Source organism: Cryptomeria japonica, chromosome 5 (assembly GCF_030272615.1).
Source record: "Cryptomeria japonica chromosome 5, Sugi_1.0, whole genome shotgun sequence".
NCBI classification, from domain to species: Eukaryota; Viridiplantae; Streptophyta; class Pinopsida; order Cupressales; family Cupressaceae; genus Cryptomeria; species Cryptomeria japonica.
In genome coordinates, this window is record NC_081409.1 from 565,454,240 (window position 1) to 565,479,930 (window position 25,691).

The 25,691-nt window shown below is 33.9% G+C and overlaps 1 protein-coding gene across 2 annotated transcripts; it reads left to right on the forward strand.

Annotated features, from left to right (window-relative positions):
- The first annotated feature begins 14,719 nt into the window (after nucleotides 1-14,719).
- LOC131074934 (glycine cleavage system H protein, mitochondrial) lies at nucleotides 14,720-18,688 on the forward strand. Of its 2 annotated transcripts, XM_058011675.1 has the most exons (5): nucleotides 14,720-15,004; nucleotides 15,603-15,691; nucleotides 16,579-16,749; nucleotides 18,238-18,413; nucleotides 18,502-18,688. In XM_058011675.1, exons 1-4 carry the CDS (start codon nucleotides 14,899-14,901, stop codon nucleotides 18,364-18,366), a joined length of 495 nt encoding a protein of 164 aa, XP_057867658.1. In that variant the 5' UTR covers nucleotides 14,720-14,898; the 3' UTR covers nucleotides 18,367-18,413; nucleotides 18,502-18,688. The 2 variants fall into 2 exon arrangements, with proteins under 2 accessions (XP_057867658.1, XP_057867657.1); XM_058011674.1 differs by having other exon boundaries at nucleotides 18,238-18,688.
- The last annotated feature ends 7,003 nt before the right edge of the window (nucleotides 18,689-25,691 follow it).

The following is a 25,691-nucleotide window of genomic DNA, read 5'->3' on the forward strand; positions in this document are numbered from 1 at the left end:
AGAAGATTTCTAGTTTGTAGCCTACACTTCTGTGTATGAGGACATGCAAATTGGCCAGCTAGGGGGAAATGGTGAGCATAGAAAATCCATTATTTTAACCTATTCTTTTTCCATTTTTACCCTTGTTTTTTCTACCTTCCTGTCACCAATTGTTGAAGGAACTCTAATTTTTAATAAAAAGTAAAAAGAAAATTAGGATTGATAATGCTATCAAAATCCATAAACATGCTAACAAAATGGCAAGGGATAGTTAAAGAGGAAATGTAGTCGAGTATATGTGGCATGAAGGAGGCAAAATAGAGCTGTTAAGCATCAGACAATTGATCATTTTGTTTTATTCCCATATTAGAGGATGTTACAATGTCCGGTGGCCTTAATTTTATCCTAGTCTATCTAGTTTGTTTTAATCTGTTACATACTCTATTAAATAGCATTGATATAGTGGCATGCGGCCCTAGTCGATTATATTTAGCTTTTTTTGTTTGCATGGGGATAATTGATATGATTCACCGACATGTGATAATCTTGGCATACAATATAGTATAAATATGTGTGTATACATAAGGCTGGTCATAATATAAGGAGATCGTCCATTTTTCTTAAAAAATCTAAAGAACTACTTTGCAGAATTTCTTGTTATGCGTGTGAGTTGAAATAAACTAGAAGTACATCATTACTAGGAAACTGAGGAGGCAAGGCCCACTCCAAAGTTACGTGGTGATTGTTTAATTTTTGTGTGGTATGTTTACTTGGTGATTGTTTAATTTCCGTATGTGATACGTGTCTAATCCATTTTAACTCAGTATAGTATATGTTTTAGAAAGAAGAATTAATGGTATGGTTTTGATAGGATCTACTTCGATTGAATCTGCTAAGTTTGTTTATTTCTTGTAAGGGTGTGATATGTGTTCTGATTTATAAGGATTCAAGTCTATGTAGAATTAACGATTTGTTATCTACTGTGTGCAGAGAGTGAATATATATAGTATGTAAATTAAACTGTTGTTTTGATGATTGTGACTATTCTTGTCAAAATTGTGATAGGAAGGCGGTGATCAAAGAACTTACATTAGCACTTTAATTTTAAGGGTGTGTAATTAGTTTCATTTCATCCCACTTAATTCACTATCTTCATCCCTTAGGAAAATAACCACTATACCTTTCATAAGTTTACGTTTTTTGGATCGACAATCATTTAGGTATAAACTGGGAAAATTAATACTAAGATTCTCAATACTAGAACTAAGCACAAGGGCAATTCCTATTTCCAATTTTAGTCCTCAGTTTTACCCAATCAAATATTACAAAGAGAAAATGGCCTAAAATTTGCAAATGAAGAAGGAGAATCCATCTTAGGGATAATAGAAATATGTGTAGTGTTGAATTGCTTCAACATGCAGGCACTCTTTCTTGATTCCTCAACCACTCTCCAAACATCAGTCCCTAAAGAAACCCGACATTTCTGGAAGAACAATGTTGTAAACCCATCAAGACCTAGGGCCTTATCAGGCTACATGCCAAACATAACTAACTTTATTTCTTCCAAAGAAAAAGGCTTTGTTGGGTCTAGGTTATCTTGATTTGAAACTAACGTTGAGATGTTTTGAATCAATTCCTCAGATTTTTGCTTGATTTCATCCAACATCTTATCTAAGCATGCAAACAATGAGGATAAAAAGGAAACTGCTTCCTCCTAAATGTCTTAAATGTGGCTATTAACACATTACCAGACTTAGTCTTGGTGTGATTAAAAAAGATTAAAGCTCTTTTCATCTTAGCTAACGAATGAAAGAATTTTGTATTCCTATCTCCCTCTTGCAACCAACTTTCCCTGGACTTTTGCTTCTAGTAAATCTCTTCTCTTTGAAGAAATTCTTGTAATTGTATGTTAAGATGGATCTAATCACTATATGAGTGCTCGTTGATACCAGACTAAATAATATTCACATTAAGATTTGCAATTTTTTCTTCCAAATCACCATTTTCCTTAAAAATATTTTAAAATACTGTAAGATTCCAAACTTTGATTTGAGCTTTCAACCAGTGTAATTTCTTGTAGAACTGATACATCTTAGAACCTTGAAAAAAGGGGGCATTCCTCCATCAGTCTTGAAGTTGTGGCAAAAAGGAGACATCCCTAAACCACATATGCTCAAACTTGAATGAGCCTGCTGATTTGAGTCTTAGTTGGGAAAGAGGGATCTCTACTAGAAGTGGAAAGTGATCAAACCCCATCAAATGAAAGATTTTTGTTTGGGAGAGGCCAAACATGTTGCACCATGTTGGATTAACAAACAATCTATCCAAATGCTCAACAATATGAAGAAAACCACTCCTCCTATTAGTCTAAGTAATATTAACATTCAGTGGCACACAGTCTTTCAATCCATTGTTTCCTACAAATTCATTGAAATCTTGCATTGTCTTTAAAGGAGGAATGATACCTCCCACCTTATCCCTAATAGAAAGGATTGCATTAAAATCTCCTCCATAATGAAGGGAACATCTGGAAGGGTAGCCAAAGACAGAGAAATAGATTCCCATAGAAGTTTCTTGCCCAACATTGAAGTAGGACCATACACTAAAATCAACTGCAAGGCAAAATTCAAGGTTTGAACATGAGCCTGAATAAAATTTTCCCTAACAACAACACTAGACTCCTTCCATAATATTGCAAGCCCACTAAAGGCACCAATAGATTAAGATGCTATATATTTCTAGTTTATCCACTTTGAAAAAGGTTGGGAATTAGCCAACTCTGAGAATTTCATTTCCTGAATCAGAATGATGTTCGCCCCATAGTTCTCAATCTAAGACTTGATGAGGTGTCTTTTGTTAGGGGCATTAAATTCCAAGTAATAATTTTCATGCCTGGCCCGAAGAGCATTCCACTCTTCTCAAGCAAAATTTGTCATCCAATGTAGATTGTAAACTTGCTTTAACTTCATTTAATGTTTTCCTAAAGATCCTTTTCCTCTTTGGAGGTCTGCCAACTTTTCGTTTAGGCATGGCAGAGATAACTCCCTTCTTAGACCTAGTCTAATAGATGGAAGCTTTCTATGGAGTCTCAACAAAAAACTCGAGAGAGGAAGATACTTCAATGCTAAGAGGAGACTGGGATGGTGGGGAGCAGAGAACACTCTCCTGAGTGAGTGAATCTGCCTCATCATAATGTGTCTCTAACATACAAGAAGAATCTTCTAGACCAATATCAAAAAACTCTTGAGCGTCTGGAGAGATAGGGCCAAGCTACAAAGGAAGAGACAAGGTTTTTTCCGGAGTGAAAGGAGGAGCCATAACGAGGTTAGACTTTCTTTAAAGATCAAGTATATAGATAGAACAATTTTGAGGATCTACACAACTTATAGAAGAAAACTCATGTTCTGCTTCGTGTTGAATAAAATCCCCACAAACCTTTAGAAGCATATTCTCAACTAGCTTATCATGAGCATCAGCTACGAAAGGGATTTTAAAATGATCAAGGAAAGATTTATTCTCTTGAAGCACTGCAGAGAAAGAAGATGTAGAATCTAGCAACAAAGGCTTAGAAAGAGGTACTGAGAACCCATCCAAGAACACTTTTAGCACCCAATTTCTGGTTAAATTATCCTCCATCCAAGATTAAAAAAAAAAATGGAAATTGAAGGCATTTTATAGAAGCCTTAATCCAACTGTAAAAGGAAGAGTCAACATTAAAGGACAATGGATGTGACAGTTGGGTCGAAACCAGCTCCGGTTCAGGAGAAACAAAAACATTCGATCTACTAGAATGCCCAAAGAAACTGCAAAGATGTGGATTTGTTGCATAATAATCACAAACTCTAACCTCATATCCTTTTTGTGATTGACAAGCCAAAGAGAAGTGACCCAAAGTATTACTGAAGCACTTGACTGTGTTAGGATCTTGCAGAACAATTTTTTGAGTCCAAGTTCCAAATTTAGAAGAAATTGCCAATTTGATTCGCAAACAAATAAACCAAGTCTAAATCCTTATACTCCAAGAGAATAGCAGGGAACGATACCCAGAAAGAAGCATATTGTATGACAAATTTAATAGGATCAAAATTTGGAATCCATGAGATAGTAAAAAGGCCAAATCCCTCACAAAACTAACCCTTATATTTATTTGTTTTATCTTGAAAAGATTTAGAGGAAAATGTAACAATGAAATATCCACACCCATTATCAATGAGAAAAAATTTCATTAACCCCTTTCGAATGAGACTGAGCCCACATTTTAATGGTTGGAGAATCAAAGGCATGGTTCCAAAACTTACCTATGAGAGCCCTCTCTCAAAGATCCCCAACTTGCACATGAAGAAGGTCATCTGGTAATGATAAATTAAAGGCACCATCTGGATCCCCTCTACCTCTATTAGAAGGAATCAGAATATTTTCATGATGTATCAACGGTGAATACTTTTTTCTTGACCATACTTTTAATGATTCCTTCCTCTGTTGCTTTGAAGACAGGTCCCAGTGTCTTCACATTCCTCCAATGAGATTTTGGTCCCCACGTATTATGGTTTGGCTTGAAGGGTTTTTCACCATTATACAGCATATGGCGAAACCATCTACAGTTCACTGGGGTGAAACTAGTATTAGACATAGACACCGAAGACCATAAAGGAATATTATTCGGGAAAGTAAGTTGGGGATTGTCTAAAATACTTCTCCCATTTCCTTCTCGAAAGTCCGTATCACGTAAAGTAATGTTGTTGGCGAAAGAAATGTGGCATTTTTTTGTTATATCCACCTCCAAACCCCTGACATTCTTGCAAAAGGATGTTATTAGGAAATGAGATCAAATCCCCTTTGCCAAAATTTACCCCAAACCTCTGCCTTTCTAGTTTGCTACTCTGCTACCCACTACGACCTCTGAACCGCTGTCAGCTAACGTCCTTACTCTGCTATTGCTGCCATTTCTGAGCATTGTTTTTTTTTTAATCTTCCCGCCCAGGGCCATCCAGTGGAGCTCCCCATCATTTTGAGATACTAACCTTATAACCATTGTTATCATGATCATTATCCAATTTTTAGTCTCCCATTTACCTTTGCTAAGGTGCCCCTAAGAAACATCACATTGAAAATTGAAAGGATAAACAAGGCTTATATAAGGGTCAAAAACACATGGAAAAGGGAAACAAAATAACATAGAGATAAAGTTAAAAACACAAGTAGGCTAGATTTGAACAAGGAATAAATAAAATTTTCAACATGGTTGTCATTAATATCATTAGTTCAAAAAGGGATCATAATTTATAAGTTTAATAAATAAACTAAAAGTTCATCATTAATAACATAATCATCATGGATATCCTAATCAGATAAACTAAGTCGTAGATTAGACACCATCATTATAAGTTGTAAGAAAATAATCACATGAATTAAAAAACTTAAATGTATAGAAAAAAGTTAGGGTTTTTTACTAGATGTAGAAAACATCAATCACAAATAGTGTGTTCATTAGAAAGATAAATTATACTCTTATCATCAACAATTTTACTATAAAGAAAATAGTCGTCAACCACATTATGAGAAGATAAAGAACTATTAGTAATCTATACACTAAATAAGTTATTATTAGACCATGAGATGAAAGATACATACGAAATATTGAAATGATATCAAACTAGTAATAAAAGGAATACAAGAATCATAAAGTATAATACTAGGATAGTCATCATAGAAAAGTGGTTCCAAATTAACAAGTACAATACTAGGCTCCTCAAAGAAAGATGTGGGTATATATACACAAGGGAGATCATCTATAGATGCAAGAGGAGAATAATAATGAGGTATAGAATGAATATGATCACTATGCATAACAATATCACATGAAGTGAAATCACAAGATGTGTCATGAAAAGATAATGAATGCACTATAATAGGGAAGAATATGAATGATTGGAAAGAATAACACCCCTAATTTAGGTTTCATAGTATGAAATACATGTGAGAGAGATCTAGACTATAGATATTATGAACATTAAAGGAGGAAGAATAATCGAAATAGATAGCATCATGACAAGGCCTAGATTGTTCCCTAGGAACCCTAAGGGAAAACTACTAGAAGACTGATGCAATGAAGCATAAATGGAGATCATATTAGAACCTACATAATGATGCAAATAAAAATAAACATGGAATAACATATCATTGCATGGTAAAGAATAAGATATCACATATATAGCTAATGTTATAACATATATGAATGAAAGATACACATCAAAGAACATGAATTTATAAAAGTTATAAATATCAACCTAGTTAGGGTTGTAATTTAACATATATGCATTATATATATTATACACTAAACAAGTAACCCTAAACAAATATCATGTAAGGGGTCAACATAGAAATAAAATAATTTCCTATGGTATCATCATAAAGGAAAGAATAATAATAATCTTGAAAAGACATAGAAGGATCTACAAGAAAGTTCAAAATTGATATAAAATTAACAAAATGAAATGATCAAACATAAAACTCAAACAAAAAACCAAAACCTAAAGACAAGGTTGGGTGGTTATAAATAAAATAGATATCACACAATGAAAGGCCAATTCCTAATCAAGATAGTAATAATAAATCGAAGACAATTATAGATTCAAATCCTACTTAGATATAAAATAAAAATCGATAAACAAAATACTAAATCTAAAATCCTCATGTAGTAGTGTAAAACCTAAGGACAAAAGCCTAACAGTGTAAGAATGTCAAAATCATCACTTTGTCTATAAAAAATAGATGTTCTTATACACATATCCTACAAAAATTAACTAAATCATAATGAATGCATAATATAACCTAGGATAAAGAGTTGTGACTTGTTTCCTACACAACATGCACCAACTACATCTAGCCAACAATCCTAATTCTTTGAAATCCCATGATTTTTGCTTCGATTTTGTCAGTTTTCCATTCACATTTTAATTGAAAATCATAATGTTCATTATTTTATTATTATGATATATTGGAGAAGTTTTGGTTGTGCCCATAAAATTTAGGTATGTTTTTTTTATGTCTCTTTGTTCATGTGTACTTGTGGGTTCTTTTATATTTTATTGAATTGATAGAAATTATTTATTCATGAATATCCTAGCTTGATTAAGAATCGATGTTTTATGTATAGTTGCATTACCTACTAAAATTTCTTGATTTGTACATGTTTTGGCTAGGTCTCAAACTTCATGGTCATGATTTTCCTTTTGTATGGTTTTCCCTATTCATGATATAGATTCCCACTAGTATTGTGGAAATCCTTTAAAAATGTCTTTTATTTAAGTTATAATTATATGTTTAAACCAAGATGCCCTTTGTATTTTATTTTAATGTCAACAAATCTAGCTTAAATCCCCATTTTTTGTTGTGGTCTTACCATAAAAGAATAGTTTAAAATCCTCTACTCATAGTCAAAATTTGGTGAGAAAGACACATGTCACCACCAGGGTGAAATGACCTTGATAAATGGTCCACAATTCTCATGCATCTTATCTTGAGCCCTTGATTTTAACTAAGTTTTTTCCCTACCATGGATTATCTTGTTGCCTAACTAACTTTAATTTATGTAATTTTCATTATATTTTCAAGTTGATTGGTATGTGTGGGTCATCATGCACCATGATCTCCTTGGAAGGTAAAGGTCAATCAACAATGTGCTACTATAATTATGACCACTACTTCAACCAATTTTTCATGATCCATCAATGTCTTGATGATCATATTTATCAGTGTTATACAAGGTTGGATATGTTTCATTTTTATTTTTAGCTCAACCCAAAAAGTAAACAATCCACCACAATCCTTTCCCCCCTTGCCCAATGTATTGGTGCTTAATTGATTTAAGTGGTTGCAATACAAACCATATAAATATTCTATAGTCATGAAATAATAACAAAATTTTCAAGTTGAGTTAAAATACTATAACATAAAAAATGGACTATATATTTCATTATCCATGTGTTGTTTATAGGGAGAGGTATGTTTAGTAAGTGGTACATAGTTTATTTGAGCATTGAAGCATGGACTATCCAATTTTAATGTCATTTGTGAAGCGAGAGATTCATAACAATGGTTAACCTTACCTTTGTGTTGAATATGCTATAATGTGCCCACATTAGTCTTAATTAATCAATAATATACCTGTAATGGACAAAAAAATAGGGTTTCGCAAGTTATGCTTTGTAAACTAGAAAATGGCCTAACTTTCACAAACATTACTTTAAAGGGAAGATGAACTCAATAGATCCAACCTCAATTTTATTAAGAAGAGGGTTGAATTCTAATTGAGATCCTATTCCCCCTTTGGTTTGAGTTGAAGTTGTGTTTGAATAAGGTTTTGAGTTGTAAGTAGTAAATCTATAACCAACAATGAGAAATTGAAATGAAATGATGAAAACAGAGTGTTGCAAAAGTCAAACAGAGATGTAAGCTAGATCTGAGTAAGAGAAGAGGATCAGAGCCTGTACTTGAAAGTTTGAGAAAATTTATCAAGACCCTAGCCGTAGTCCTCCGATAGCACCTTGGTCACTCTGTAGCGCCCTAGTCTTGAGGTGTCTCCAGGATTTCTGCAAAAGGCAGTTCACTTTGTCTCGGTCTTCTTTGTCCTTTTCCACCTGCACGGATCCTAAATCTATCACCTACACACCAAAAGAAGGGAAATTGTGTTGTGGGTAGGGTTTTGGCTTAGGTCAAACCCCAAGTTTGAAATTAACCTTAATTGAAAGAGGAATTGAACTTGAATTGAAATGGAAAATCTTGCCTTTTGAGGGCAAGGTATTGAAATGATTATGTAGATGAGTATACCTTCAATAGGTGATCATGTAATGCTCTTAGGATAAGTCCTTCATGTTTTGATGCAATAACATGATAAATCACACAAAATCCATCATGAAATCATAATTGAAACATAAGTTGAAGATGCCTTGATGTAGTTTGTTGCTCCTTGAATCAAATATGCTCTTGAATTGATGACAGTGTTTGCATATGATGTAATTGTTATCTATATGAAAAATGAATTGAGAGAGATGCCTTATATAGGGATTTCATAATTAAAATCACCATTAGGCCGACTTAGAATTGATATAATTTTGCACAAAGCAAGATTTAAACATTATAATACTGCCAAAACATGATCCTGAAATTCGGGGAGAAAAAGTCGGAACCATGGTGCTGCACCATGGTCCGGCCAACTTTTTTTCTATTTTTTTAGGGATGCAAGGTATCATGATTACAAAGTTAATCCTAGCTTGGTGCGACAATCCAAGGTGTTTGGATATGCGAATTTGAGCCTTGAATGTCAAAATAGGACCTTATCAAGATTTAATTAATTGATTGATTAAAGGAGATAAAATAAAAAGGGGCACACTCAGGGTTAAGGGCCCAATTTTATAATATGTGGAATGATAAGTGAGGACTATAGATTTAATTAAATGCCTAAATGAATTATTTAAAATGCAACACACTAAGGTGGGTGCTATCCTAAGCATGGAATTGTTCAACCATAACTAAGGGTATATAATTTATGATGCTACAATACCATGTTATGATCTCATTGATTCAAGGCCATAAAGAGTGAACGTGAAATTAAATCACATAATAATAAGCTTGTAAATGGTTTACAAATATACTTGAAAAGAAATGGCTAGGTATATTTTATTATTTATGGATTATTTAGGTGTTATTTGAGGGTGACATCATAATTAGGACATGTGTCAACACCAATATGAAATCCCCATGTTAAACATCATACACTTTATCTTGAGTGTGGAAGCCTTGTCTACTTTATCTTGTAAGTTTTTCTAGATCCTTAACCTTTGAAGGACCATAAAATAGAAAACAAAGACATTTTAAGTAATAAAAACTATGATCATACATAATTCAGAAATATGAGTGCAGGTTCAATCTATTAAATTTTTGAAGGGTTTTTAATTGTGTAAAGAGCTTTGAAAAATTTTAAATTATGAGCAACCATCCATCATTTCGTATTATAACCTATAAATTGTGAATGGATCTACGAGATTCAAAATAAGAGTGTTGACAACAATATGAAATAAATGTGAAACCATGATGTATGAGCTAAAGTAAAACAAGAAGAAGACCTTATCATTAGTGAATGCACTATCACTTACAAAACCAAATAGTCAACTATGAATAAGCAACTTTGGCTTAAGAATGTGAAGCTTGAATGAGAAAAGTATATGATAGCTTGTTTTAAAAATATGAATATGTTGTTGCAGCTTATCTCCTTATGCACTCTATCATCCTAATGATGGATCACGAAGTGTGATCCAAAATGTTGATGATCAAAAAATACACATACAATCTAATCCAGAAGTTGCAACAACAATATTTCATGGATTGTGAAAATCTTCTATGATTAATTATGAATATGGTCTTTAATGAGGGATATTAGATAAAATGACAACTTTCTTGATGGGGATAACTTGTATATAGAGTTGAATTGTATAAAAATATAAATCTTTCACAAGTATGCAGTGAGGAAATTTATTTGTTTAGGTTCTATGTATATGTGAACTAAACTTGATTCCTAGTATGGGATTCACGTTAGATTAAAGATTAATATTTTGAGTTTCCCTAAAGAGAGTTGATACTCTATTTGTTTTTACAATATTTTAATTGAATGAGTTATCTAAAGGATCTATATATGAAGAATAAGTACTTGGAACGATATGGATTCATTGCTATCTTGATGAGGATAAGCATGATAATATAAAGAAAAATTAATGAAGACCATTATTAGGGTAATTGATGATATTGATGTCACCTCACTCAAAACTTAACTTGAAAGCTTATCTTAATGAGCTTATTGTCACCTTTTGTAGACAAAGTATTTGAAGGAGAAAGAAAAAATGAGGTCTATTTAAATGAGAATTACACACATGAAGATTGATAGTGAATCCATTCAAATTGAAGAAGCATTAATAATTTTTACAATTAGGTTTATTTGATACTTGGATTATAAATATTTAAAATGATACCTCTCTTAAAGGAAGTCGTTGCAGAAAATTTACTAGTTTGGGCCCACCCTAAAGATCTCAATGCACCTAATGCCACTTGAAATTTAATTAGGCCTTATCTCTTTGAATTTGGGTGCTTTTTAAGATGGAATTATGAATTTGGGGATTACTATTTCAAGCTTGAATGTAATTTTTTAATTGACTTATGGAGAAAAATTACTAAGTTTTTCTAGTTAGGATCAATTTAAATTCAATGAATAGACATTATGAAGGGTTGGGAACAACATTTTGTAGAGATTATTTTCATTTATAGATAAATAATCTTAGTTTTTTTTCCCTTTTTCTCTCATTTTCTTTAGTTTTCCAAATATGAGTTATGTATTGATCTGTTCTTTTTATTTCACTAAAAAATGATGCAATTGAATTTAATGTGCTTCATGAAATATCTTTAGAATTGAAGGATGACAGATTATGAATTTAATTTGCATTAAGTATGGTGGCTATACCTATAATTCTTTATATTCAATCTACCACTTTGAAGATTGTTCCTTGTTATGCTCTTGACATGTGAATAATAGTCAAGCAAGTTTAGTTCTCATTAGATTTGTTTGCTTCATAGAATTGGAATTGATATTAGCATAAAACCAACTTATTTTTACTTTCTCTTTGCCCTTAATCTTTGGTATTTTCTTTGAAATTTTGTAACATTAGGTTTATATTTAGTATTAGATTAGCATTTAGATTAAGATCTAAACTTGTGCCATGTTTTTAAAAAGTTGAATTTGTTTGGTTACAATACATTACCATTATAGCTTGTATATGAATATGAAGAATGACTGCAATGGAGTGGAGTCAATCATAGATTGGTTGGAATTAATTGTTAGTTTTAGTTATATTGATCAACAAAAAATTATAATACAACTTTGAGTTGCATTTATTTGTTTTCCTTACAACCCCTTGATTGAAATAACAAAGCATCAATTTCATGGTTACCCAAACATGCCAAGCCTTCGTGCTAAAAAACGTTGGGAAGGCTTATAGAGGCTTATCTCATTTAAGGAGAGATGGAGTAGATTTTTTCCCTACCTATATCAATATGTCAAAACACAAATAAAAAAATTGATTAAGTCATCAAGAAATACATTTATATATTAAAATAAATAAAATAATAGTAGTAATGACAGAGCGTAGCAGATGAGTGGGAAACAGAGAATTCCAAACTGAATGTGATGGCGGAGAAGCTAGACTAGAGGAAGATGGTGATCGACCAGCTCTGGTGGATGGTGGTGAACCTGGTGCAGTGGTTGATGGAGCTCAACCAGTGCTGGTGTTGGGTTTTCGTTGCCCTGTACATGCTCCTCGCCTCTCCTGGCCCCATTGTTGCAATCTTTTGGAGGCTGCCTGGTTGCACGATTACAAGTCATTGTGGCCTGTTGTTTCCTTGGGGATGCACCATGCCGAAGTTGTTGAGGGAGACCCTCTGCTCTGTTGGCCTCTTGTGCAGGCCCTATGCCCCTCCAAGTTTTTGTGTGGTTGGAGGGTTCCCCCCACCTTTTTTGGCAGTTTTGGCTATAGGGGAGGTGTGGATGCTGACTTTATTACCCGTGTCACTGTTGATGGGGGCTAGGTCTTCCGTCTGTGGAGGATGTTGGCTCTCCTTTTCCCCTGTATGCAGTTTGAGACGATGGTCTCCTTTGCTGGTAAAGGTTGCAGATCTGTTGCTCTAGGATTGCTGTGGTACCTGAGCACATTGTCTTTACGGGGCTCCATTGGTGGCTCTGTAGACTCTCCTTCTTCCATTGTTTGCACACCCCACTTTCCTTCCGTGGTGTTGTCTTCTATGGGTGTTGGTGTGACACTAAACTTGTGCGGTGCTTACTTGGGGGCATGGACAACTTATTGTTCTATGTACACTCTGTTGCAATTTTGGTGGTTTGTTATGGGTGTTGTTGTGTCTCTCAGATGCAATATTTTGGGACTTCTGGCCTTTCTTCTTGGCGGTGGTTGCCTCAATGGTCTATTGTTGTTGACCCTGTGCATGGAAGTTGTTGTTGCTTTCATGGCTCCTTTTTTGGCTCTTTTGACCTTTGGGGTCGCGTGGAGGTTCCCTGCTTTGTTCTTGTTGGTGGATTGGGCCTCTTATTTGAGTGTATCTCTCAAGGTCTTTGTAACTGATTTGTGCATGGACATACCTGGCTTCTGGGTTGAAGGTCAGGGTGGTTACCTACAACCTGGAGTCCCGAGTCTTGGAATGGTGATTGAGTTTTGTTGGTTTCACATGCTAGCATGTGGGGTGGTGGTTTGGTGCATGCCACTGGATCCCTTCGTCTTGGATGTTTTCGTGTGGTGCTTGTTTAAGTTGCAATGGTTTCTTTGGACCCCTGCAGGATTGGGTAATTTGGAGTTTTTAGGGCATTTCCTTCAGTGTCCTTCTAGGGACCATCTGGCTGTGAATGCCTTCTGTGTTAAAATGGACTGCATGGGGGATTCTTCCTTCATGGATCTTGTAGAGCCTTGTGGGTGGCTCTTGGTTTTTTGTTGTGATTTTGATGATGGTGCTTGTTTCGGATTCAGGTGGTAGGTGTCCTACCTTTTGGAGCTGGATTGTGGTGGTTACTTCCAGCACCATTGGGTTGCTTTTCGTCTTTTCGTTGAGACTGTCTATTTTGGTTTGTACTGACAATAGTCTTGTTATCTTTGATAGCCAAGGGTTTGATGTTAGTTTTCTAGGGCCCCTTGCCTATGTTGGTTTTTGGTTATGGGTTGCTACTAGCTTCAGGGTTGTGCTCACCTCTGAGGCCTCTTTGGAGTTGTATTTCGCCCCTTTTGAGGTGGGGAGTTGTTCCGTTCACTGCGGTGAGAGCTTGGCCTCGTTGGTTCTCGTCTTCTTCTTTCGCAATTCCTATGGAGGTGGTTGTGTTCCCTATTGAGGTGGTGACTTGCCACGTGAAAGAGGTTGATGGTTATTCTTGGTGGCCTTCTCTCCTCTACGGCTGCTTGGTTATTAATTGGATTCACAGTTGGTTCTCTAGTCTGTTGGTCTTGTCCTTCTCTACACCTATGGAGGTGGGCTCCCTTTCTATTGAGGTGAAATGTAGTTTTGTTGTTGGAGGATTGACTTCTTGTTGGGGTGTGATCGTTGTGATCTTCTGCTTGATTTGGGGAGCCTCCCTTTCCCCCTCGCAAGGCTTCCCCACTTTGTGGGTTGTCTTCTATTGTTCTTGTCTCTAAGAGTCTCTTGATTCTGTTCCGAGTTTTGTCTGTTGGCCTTTGGGCTGTCTGTTCCTTGTGGCCCCTTGTTCCTTCCACAACCTTTTGGTTGGTGTTGCTTACGGTCCTTTGGACCTGTGTGATGGGAGTGCCTTGTTGTGGCCTTCTATGTAGCTTGGGGTGAGCACCTCTGTTTTGTTCTTCTTGTAACAGGTTAGGACCCAATTAATCCTTGCTTTCCTAATCAAAAACAAAATAATAGTACTTAACTCTAAGTTCAATGAAAATTTACCTACAACAAATGTTATCAATTGATTCACTTATATATCAAAATATTGAAACATAAGAAACACAAACGAACTTGATTGGGAAGAAAATCACAAACGCCCATTTATTGGTGAGCGGGATTTTTGCCTTACCTCGCAAAGACAGTCTAACCATTCACATTACTACATGTCAAACTCAAACCACACGAGGTTTACAAATAAAAACACAAGTTCGTTCGAAGATTTTGTTAAATGTAAGGATAACGTTCCAACTAAGTGGGTGTGCGTTTATCGCCGTATTGGGATGTGGATGAGAGAAGCGTGGCGACCATCTTATTCACATTTTACAAAATAATCTAAGAAAAAATATTAAGACTATATTAAAAAAAATAGCTCCCATTTACAGTGAATGTAGAGAGAGGTATTCATATTAACAATTCATGGCACTGAGAATGTGGGCATCCCAGGCTGCATCGACTCTCAGAATTGGGTGTAGAAGGCCTCTTGGGTTTCCCACCATTCCTTTCTCTCGGGGATTTTCTCAAGGTACACGTATACATCTCCCCCATTATTTATATATACTTTTCTGCATTGCTATATATTCAATGTATACAAATCTTTCCTCGATTGTGATATATTCAATGTGTATATATCTCTTCATTGACATATATTCAATGCATATGCCTTTCCTCCTTGTTCTGTTTTTGGGGCGTTTTTGTTGAGTAGAGGAAAATTTCATGTGGGTATGTGTAGACATGCCCCATCTGCCTTTCTTTACCACTGTGGTGGACTCTTTTGTTCTCTTGTGTTTTTGCCATCAAGGAACACATGATAACTGTATCTGGGTACATACTTAACAATAGGCTACACCTGTTATGTATGTTTTTGGTTCCTGCAACTTTATCCTGATTTTTGACAAAATGGTTGATCTTATAGTTTTCAAGAAAGGGGGCATTGTTTGAGATTTGAGTGTATTGTTTTTGATCGGTACATACTTAACAATAGACTACCCCTGTTATGTATGTTTTTGGTTCCTGCAACTTTATCCTGATTTTTGACAAAATGGTTGATCTTATAGTTTTCAAGAAAGGGGGCATTGTTTGAGATTTGAGTGTATTGTTTTTGATAAAATTTGTGGTTACAGTTATTGAGGGGCTGAAGTATGCACAGTCCCATGAATGGGTGAAACCAGAAGGTCAAGTTGGTACTGTAGGCATAACTCACCATGCTCAGGTTAGTAAGTTGTTAACACAAGTATCCTCCTTTTGAGATTAATGTGGGATAGATAGTTTGTTTTCTTTAAGTTTTAGAATTTTAAAAATTTAAATTCAAATGTTTCTCTTAAGGTTTTGTTTCTTAGATTTGAGATCTGTCTGTGCAAGGTTTAGCTAGGAAACCATACAGGCTATTTTCTTAATAAATTTTTCAAATCAAGTTTGTCCAATTCACAATCCTTTTGTCCAGAGCGTTGTTCTGTGATGATAATTGGGGCATACTAGTAAGAGGCTGATCCATGTTCAAATTCCTCATTGCCCTCAAGGCGTGGGAGACATTTAAGTGAAACTCATGTTATAAAATTTTAAGAATGTGGTCCAATTATATCCCACAGGACTCTTAAGTCAGCCTATAACGTTACAATTTGTTTCTCAAAAATACTGGTCAAGTTCTTATATAGATTGGATCTTGCCAAATTTTACAAATGGTAACCATAAATTCCTTTTTCAAAGATTAGCTTCCATTACTTCTTATTTATCAAAATGGAATGATTTTTTTCTATTCCATAATTGTAAATGTTCTCAGTAACTTTTCACTGTTTTTAGCCAAAGTAGATCCAGTTTTTGTCTGGCCAAGTAGTGCAATGGAGGTGAAACAGAATACAAAGACTGCAAAGTTCATCTTTCTTCTTTGGATATACTTTGTATCATTGTTTGGAAGGCTACAGTGCAGGGCTAGGACATTAGGATATCAATGTGTAATGATCACCGGTGTTTGTGAGGTGTTCAGATAAACTTATTACATTGGTTAAGATGTGTTATGATACTGCTGTGTTTGAGGTATTCAGACAAACTTTTTATATTGGTTAAGGAAATTTGTTGTTTTCCTCTTTGAGTTCTTTGTAGGACCACTTGGGTGAGGTGGTGTTTGTAGAATTGCCGGAAGTTGGAGCAGTAGTTTCAAAGGGTGGTAGTTTTGGTGCAGTAGAAAGTGTAAAAGCAACAAGCGATATTAATGCTCCTGTTTCTGGGGAAGTAGTTGAAGTCAACTCAAAGCTGAGTGAGACTCCTGGATTGGTAAGTTTGTTCATTTTGAAATTGCATCAGTCATGATTGATAGGGTAGTCACCTTTTGTTGCTTGCCAATGATTGTAAATTCAGTAACTAGTTTTATCAGGACTGCCTTCAAATTTCAATAACTAATACATCAGGGTGTTGATATTATTTATCATTAGTAATTATTGAATGTGTTCTATCACTATGTATCAAATGTTTAAAGATCTGTGCAATTTAAAATTGTCGTCCGGTGTAAAGAGTACAGATCAACTAAAATGTTTTCTAGTCTATGCCTTTCTTATTATCTACTTCAATTGACATCTGAAATCCGTTCCTCCAAGCTTTGTTCTTTTTGGTCTTCAAATATATTGTTGCAGAAGATCTTTAGGGAGAAGGTAATCCTTTTTTTTCCAAAGCATAAAAGACCAAAATGCTTGGTGGGAAAATGCTGTTTGGACAAATTCATTGCACAGATGTCAATGGCAAAATGTTTTAAGGGTTATTTTGATTATCTTAGGACATGAAAAAGTAGTTGATATTTTGAACAGTGCTAATTATCTGAATAACCCTTAGAAGCTATACAATTAGGGTTATTTTGAACTATAAAAGCTTTACATGAACAATGCTAATTGTATAGCTGGTGGAGAAGCTGGCATGAAAAAGTAGTTGATATGCTTTAAGAGAGATATAGCCATGAATTGAATTTGTGCACTTTTACCGTTCTGTCCTATTCTATTGGGGAATTGTTTAGTGCACTCCTTCATGAGTTCTCAAATCTTCCACAAGAAAATATAGTTAGCCAAAAGACTCTGATTTGGTTGTTGAAGACCACCAATTGTTTTACCAAACTAGTTATCTGGTGTTCCAAATAGCAGTGTTCAAAATTTGTGCCCTCAAATCCAGTTTGAAGTTGCCTGACTGTTTCCACTCTCAGTTGTTTAGCTTAGAATACTCATTTATTCCTTGTCTCTGCCCTGGTCCATAATCCAGACTCCACTGTATTTCTATTAATATTAAGATAGGGATGAGAGCACTTTGGATTTGTCTATTGCACTTTGTTGTGTTATGTTTAAGGATCAATGAATAGTCTTGGAATCATTTGGGTTCAATCCTCTCTGTTTGGCCATAAAACCAGAGTCTTTTGCTTAGAGATCAGCTGCTGATGCTCAAGAACTGATTATTGAGCTCGTTTTGATTAAATCATTCCCTTTGCCTAGAGACAAGTGATTAACTTTCATGAGGGTACTGTCGTGAAAGTGTATCTTGTAGTGAACTAAGACCAGGAAGACTTATGAATCATTCAAAAATAAAATTTTGTTTCCTCGAATGTACTGACCCATGATAATGTTGCAGAACATTTCAAGCTAAATTTCATGTATAGCCCTTAAGAGATTGTAAGATTCAATGTAAAACATAGTAGTGCTTTTTCATTTTACTTTTCATGCCTCTTTGAGCTCCTCTTAATTGTCAATGCTTAGAATGACATGGTAAGCATATGGCTTATTTCAGATTAATCAAAGCCCATATGAGGATGGATGGATCATAAAAGTGCGTATTCAGGACATGTCAGAGATGGACGCATTAATGAATGCAGAGAAATACACCCATTTCTGTGAAGAAGAGGATGCCAGCCATTGATCTATTCTTTAGTTTCTCTTTTGGCTTCTCTTTTGCTAGGAACAATGGTGAGCTAGGAGGGTTCTTTTCAGATATGAAATTGGACTCTTATGAGATTATCAATGTGTGATAGAAGTTCTGTTTGCTTCTTAACAGGGCTATGACACTGAACATACAACTTTTCCCTTCAAAAATGTCATGTTTGATTTGGAGCATGCTTTTTTCCTAAGTAATTAGGTTGATTTCAAGGCAATACTGTGATGATAAGATTTTATCTGTTATGTAAATTTATAGTCTGTTGATCAATCATGCAGTTTCCATCTTCCTGCAGATATTCAATTCATCAGTGTTTCTATAAACAAGACCAAGAAACATGTTTTTGGCTTCTTAGGCTTTCTCTGCTTTTCTAATGCTTCAAGTTCTTATTAAAATTTATCATAGGTTTTTTACAGTTACTGGACATCTGAGTTAACAAAAGACTGACCTGCTTCCAGAATATGTACTGTTTATGTTTATAACATTAACCTTTCACCTTTAGGTTAACAAACCATTTCTTGGTGTACTGTCTTATAAATCAGTCCTTTCCTCTAGCTCAAATCTGTGTCTTATAAACCAGTCTTTTCCTCATACTCATGGATTTGACAAAACAATTGTTGTTTTGTGTTGTCTTATAACTCAAAGAATGATAATGTGTTAGCGACGGTAAAGCCCTAGTTGAAAACTACCAACTGTATTGCTTCATGGAATGTGATTGGAATAATGGCTTACTTGATTCTTATTGTTTAAATCGAGTGTGTAGAAAATGTTAGAATTCGTGAAATGCGAATCCCACAAGTCCAATTATCTTCCGATAGAATACCTGTCACACAATAAGAGTGAATTGAACAGCACAGAGAATTGAAGACAATTAACAATAATTGAATGTATTGCTTTGAAATTGCTTAATTACAAAAAAGGATATGACATCCTTATAAAGAAATCTAACTCTAAAGATAGAAACCCTAAATGGTGGAGTCTACAAGATAGACTGAGAGTTAAAATAGAATGCATGAATCAGTCATGTATGCACAAAAAACACAATAGACTAATTAATGCATGAAACTCTCGAAATCTAAACATAGTTTGTTTTTCCTAGTTTGCATTATGCATGGAGATAAATATTAATTAATTATTCATAATTAATTAATTAACCAACTAATAAATGCCACTAATTAATTACCAAATAAGGCATCAATTATTTAGTGAATTAATGCAATTAAATGAATAATTAATATATAAATTATTTAGTCCAATAGAAAATTTATAACCCATACAACATTTATTTTGCTTTTTTTTTATTGGAAGTTTTTCAGTACTTGCATCTTAGGCCTCCCAATCTCTAAAATATAGACACTTGCATCTTAGGCCTCCCAATCTCTAAAATATAGACAATAAGACATGTCAAGTCTAAGATCTAGTCTCTTGGTAGACCCAAGTTTGATTTAGACTTGGTGACTTGATGAGAATTCCACAAAATATGGTCAATTAAAAAATATACAAATTCTTTAAAAAAAATAATTTTAATGAAAAATAAAATTATGAAGCATATCAAATGAGTAAAGAAATTTAAAAAAGTATTTTTTATAGATTTATAAAAGAAAAGAGTACTATATACATCAACATGTGAATACAACAACTAATAATATGATATATATCTAATGATTATTCATCATTTAAAAAATTTACAATTCAATGCAAATTAAAATAATTCATTTTTTTTTCTTCTGCGTATGCATCGTAGTGATGGATATTATCTTACTCCTTGATCTAGAAAGTAATGGCTCCTCAAGATCAACATCATCCTCAACCATGATGTCATTTGGTCCAATATCTTATGCCTCCTTTGTTGAACTTTTAAAATCAAAATTTTGTCTTCCATAAACATTGGTTCCTCGTCTTGGTCGGTCTCTGTCTTTGTCTATGTGTTGTACTGTTGCTGTTCTTTTGCTATCCTTTTGCTGTCTTTTTGTGGCTCTATGTGTTTTGAGTTCCCTTTTTGGTTGAGTTGGGAATTGTTTTTTGTTAGGGTGATCAGGCATGGTTCTATTCTGCTTTAATACTTTATCTATTTCATGTTATGTAAAAGGTTCAGGTTCCTTTCAAAAACCTTTTTTTTTCTTAATCAGAACATTGGTTCCTCATTATAAGCAATCCAAATGCTATATGAAACAATGTCATCCAAGTCAATTGCTTATGACTATTATGCAAGCTCTCCACCTCTTTCAAAGGAAGAACATGGTTGTATTGCACAAAGGCGAGATCATTAAGATTCTTTTGTGTTGAATTGTTGATTGTTTGTGTGAATGGAATCAAACAAGCTCTAATTGCACTCCCACCTAAAAGTATTAGAAGGCTAAATTATGAAGGTATGGGATTTTTTTGCAACAATTTTCCTACCAATTAAATACACGGTGTGACACTCAATTTTTACCAAAGGGTATTAATGGGTAAAAACGTAACTAACAACATTTTTGCATTAACAAATATGACACCACGTTTCAATGTGTGCACACACACAAATTTACTTGGCATAAAAATTCTAAATTAAACTACATAAACACTAATTACAAATATGTAAGTGATACTAATATTGAGATGCCATTCTCTCAAACTACTTTAAAGACACATGTTATAACATGGCAGTAGCACATACATCCATGAATGCCTCAACATGAGAGCAAAGAAGCACAATACAATCCATTCCTTTTAATCTTTAAATAAAGATGAATAGATAAAGTAGAATCAGCAAGGAGAATATAAACCATCCTTTTGTTATCATAATTCATAGGATACCTTAATTATATATTCACTACAAAATACATTGATCAATTTATTGCATCATCATATGACGCACACATGGCTAATTTACCCTTTTTTTCACACAAGGGTATAAAAGAGATACATAGTTTATTAAATGAAACTGTACTTTTTTAAAGACACTTCTATTAGTATAAGATAACGTTATTACATTTTATCACACATTCTAATTAATCTTTTTTCATTTCAAATATTAGAAGAAAAAAAAAGATAATATTTAAGAAGGACAAGAAAGAATAGTTTTTTTCATTACCTTCATCTAGCATATATAATCAAGTTCATTTACTACACAAATGAGTGCTTCTAGACAAAAAAACATATTTAAAGTTACCTTATACATACAAGCAACCACTCAAATAGAGAGATCACAACATTCACAACTATCAATACATAAGCATTCTAGAATGATGAGGAGTGACTACTTTTTACATTAAAAACATTTATGAGATATTATCCTTCCATGGTGAAAATAAATAGTGTCGACATTCTCTAATTTATCCCCATCCATAGATCATGACTTTTTTCTCAATGCCATTGCAAATCATAAAGCAAGAGAGCACATTTTCAAGAAAGAGATATTAAAAAACCACCATGCAAGCATAGACAACATGATTCATGAATTCCAAGACATGATATTATAAAGGGAAGAATGTGAACAATCACCATTCAATTTCCATGTTTAATACATGTCTACATGCAAAATCCTAAATGCAACTAGAATAGATACCTAGATATAACTTGCAACATTCCTTCATTTAATTAAATAAGCACATGACCATTAGAGAGGTTTAAGCAATGATTAACTTGCATACTAACATTAATAATCATCTCTTAAATTATAGTTTGATTGCTTAATGAAAGGGAAGCATCCATATAAAATGTTAATTATGCATAGGATAATAATGATTAAAATTGACATATTACTTCCAAACCCATAGAATAAATTATTCAATGATTGCAAGAACTTATATAGAGATAGAGAACACAAAGATTTCCAAAATTGAAAATAAGATATTTTCAACATTCATATTTAAGGATTTATTACACATTTAAGTTTTAGAAGGAAATTGTTTTCATGTCTAAAATCATCATGGAAAACAAGCTAATTAGAATAAAAGGAAAATCACGAATTCCTTAACTAATTAAGCAATCCTAGACATAATTCAATGAAAGTATTTTGGCCTAATAAGAGATTTTTAACCAAATGAATCTAACTAAAAACTCCCTATTATCCATGTTGCTTCCATTGTCCTTCTCCAATATTGTGTTGTGGCTCTCAGATATTGCATTAGGATAATTGCATATGTTAGACACAAATATTTTCAAAGACCGCGATTGTTTGAAAATGGAAAATGATGTTGCTTTTATATATTTTTGGAGAGAAAGGGATGAGAAATGGAACTCAAGTGCTGATTGATCGGTTAACTCCTTGATTGACTTGTTAAGTGAATAGATTGGAGAGCTGACTAATTAAATTGGATAAATAACTAGATAGATTAGCTAGTTAACTGAATTGACTAGAGAGATGACTAAATTGATTGACTTGTTAGAAAAAGGTGATTTCGAGTTAAAAGTGGAGATTGGAGAGTTTGTTGGCATTTTGGATATGTTGATATGGTTTTGTCATTGATGTCAACACTTGTCATCGCTTGTCAACACTTATCAGCACTTGGAGATCTTTGGTTATGTTCACTGACAAATCAGAGACTTATGCACAATCACCAGTATTTGGTTCACTGACAGATTATATTGTTCACCGCTACTTGGAATGACTTGGAGACTACTTGGTTATGTCGAAGACATTATTCAATCACTTTGTTTTGACAATTTGGTTAATTGTTTATTCGGGTTTGCATATTTGTTGTTACCGGCAAATAGGTCCAGGATAAGCACTGGCAGACATATCTATTCCAGATCAGCACGACATGTTATAGAAATGATTTATTATTATTGTAAATGCATTGAGCCGACATCATGCATCAGATATTGATTTACTTGTAATTGATTTTATTGTAATATCTTTTAGTGAGCCGACCTATTCAATTGGTCTTAGGTTATGGTATAAATGTAAGATCTCATTTGTGAGATTGAAGGGTGAATGCAAAAAGGATTGCAATAAGGTATATGCGAAAATAAGCAGAGCTATACACGTAGACATCATTTGAAGGTTGAAGGAAGGATTTTGTGAAGGCAATCATAACTAAATCGGTACTGAATCCAGCATATAAAGATGCTATTTTATGCAGTACATTATCATTGGATTTAACCATCCAATTTTAGTCAGTGTGACTCTCATTTTGTGATTGAGCAGTGAGCTCTAGGTAGCTGGCCTTTCTACATATGCAGAATCCATATTGTACACACATACTATCTGTAGTAGTATCATTTGATTGTGGGCAAGTCTTCCCACTGTGGTTTTTCCCCTTACAGGGTTTCCACGTACAAATATTTGTGTTATGTGTTGTGGATGTGATTGTCTTTCTGTTTCATGCATTAATCTTTACCAGTACTGCAATTAACTGTTAAGACTTTCTACCGGCATAAAGTTTGGTTTACCGGTGTAGTCACATAAATCTGTCCACTTAATTAAATGAATATTTAATATTTATTTGATTATTTAACCATCAATCAATAATTAATTAAATTAATATATTTAATTAAATTCATCTTAACCCTCTTCTCCTATTAATTAAATAAATTATTCAATTTATTTGATTTAATTCACTTAACCAAATTCAGACTATTAATTAAATAAATAAATCATATTTATTTAATTAAATCTTCTCTCACATTTAAATAAATTAATATTTATTTAAATTCCCCCAAAATTCCACCTCTCACATTTAAATAAATTAACATTTATTTAAATCACTTTTATCCTCCACCCACTTGTATTTTCCTACAAATGCAAGTTGCACAACTATTTTAAATAAATCATTTATTTAAATCACCTTTATCCTCCACCCACTTGTATTTTCCTACAAATGCAAGTTGCACAACTATTTTAAATAAATCATTTATTTAAATCACCTTTATCCTCCACCCACTTGCATTTTCCTACAAATGCAAGTTGCACAACTATTTTAAATAAATTATTTATTTAAAATCCTATTTATCCTCACCCACTTGAAACCTTTAATGGTTTCCCTTAAAGTTTTCAAACTTAATGGCTTATTTCTATAGTCTTCTTAAGCCTTTAATGGTTTCCCTTAAAGTCTTCAAACTTAATGGCTTCCCTTAAAGTCTTCAAATTTAATGGTTTCCTTCTAGAGTCTTCTCAAACTTTTAATGGTTTCCCTTAATGTCTTCAAGCATTTAATGCTTTATCTTCTTTTTCTCATGTAAATAAATTAACATTTATTTAAATATTTATCTAAATGCAACTTACACCATTTAATTGAAATAAATGATTTTATTTTAATTAAAAATACCAAAATTCCTCCCACTTGCATTTTCCTACAAAATCCACTTGCATGCCTAAATCCCTTCTAGATTCTTCTAACCCCTTCCTAATTAGCCTAATCCATCCCCTAAATATTGTCACATTCTTAAGAAAATTGGAGTCACTTCTCAAAGACTCCAAAGTCTTTGAAAAGCAATTAATGTTTTGTGTGTTCAACAAATTAACCTTTAAAGTCTTCCAAACCACTTATGGCTCTTACATGACCATTAATGGTTAATTCCACTTGCACCCATGGTTAAGGACTTTGACCCCTAACTTAACCCTTATGTAACCCATGTGTCTCTTCAAAGCATTTATTTTTTTGACTAGGGTAACCATCATGTCCCCTCAAGCATTTAATGCTCCTTATCTCTCCTCTTAGGCCTCCTCATGGTGACACTTGTCAACATGGGATTGGGTTGAAAGTCTCACATGGATTGAATATCTTTCAATCCTAACCCTTGTTAAGATTGCTCAATCTTAACCCTTCATTTCCCCATTTCTTCTATAAATAGAACCCTTCTCCTCAAGCAAAGGGAGAAAACATTAGAGTATTGTTGTTATATTGGTATTAGCATAGAGCTTTTTCATAGCATCACTATCTACACTTGCATAGCAAATGCTTATCATATTCAACCATCTTGAATCTCCATATGGCATCCATGGCTAGTGCTAAAAGCTGAGAGCTACACTCATTTGGGACTTGGAGAGGGGAGAAACAAGGGAGAAGCATCAAAAGACATCATGGAAGCATCTTAGAGAGGTTCTTCTCCTTTCTTTTATTTTGTTAAACTTCTTTCATGCTTTTTGAAATCTCTTTTGATATGTTTGGAATGGTTTTTAGTTCTTTGTTTTGTTTTTATGGTTGAAACTAACTTATTAACATTGAACTTTGTTGTTGCCTTGTCCCCATTTCCATGACATCATTTGGTGAACCCGACGTGAATCAAAGAGCAATCATTTTGAATACTACTAACTTTTGAATGTTTTAATTGACACACAGGTCATTCTCTTGCGCTTTTGTTCTCAGTTTAGCACTTTCGCAAAT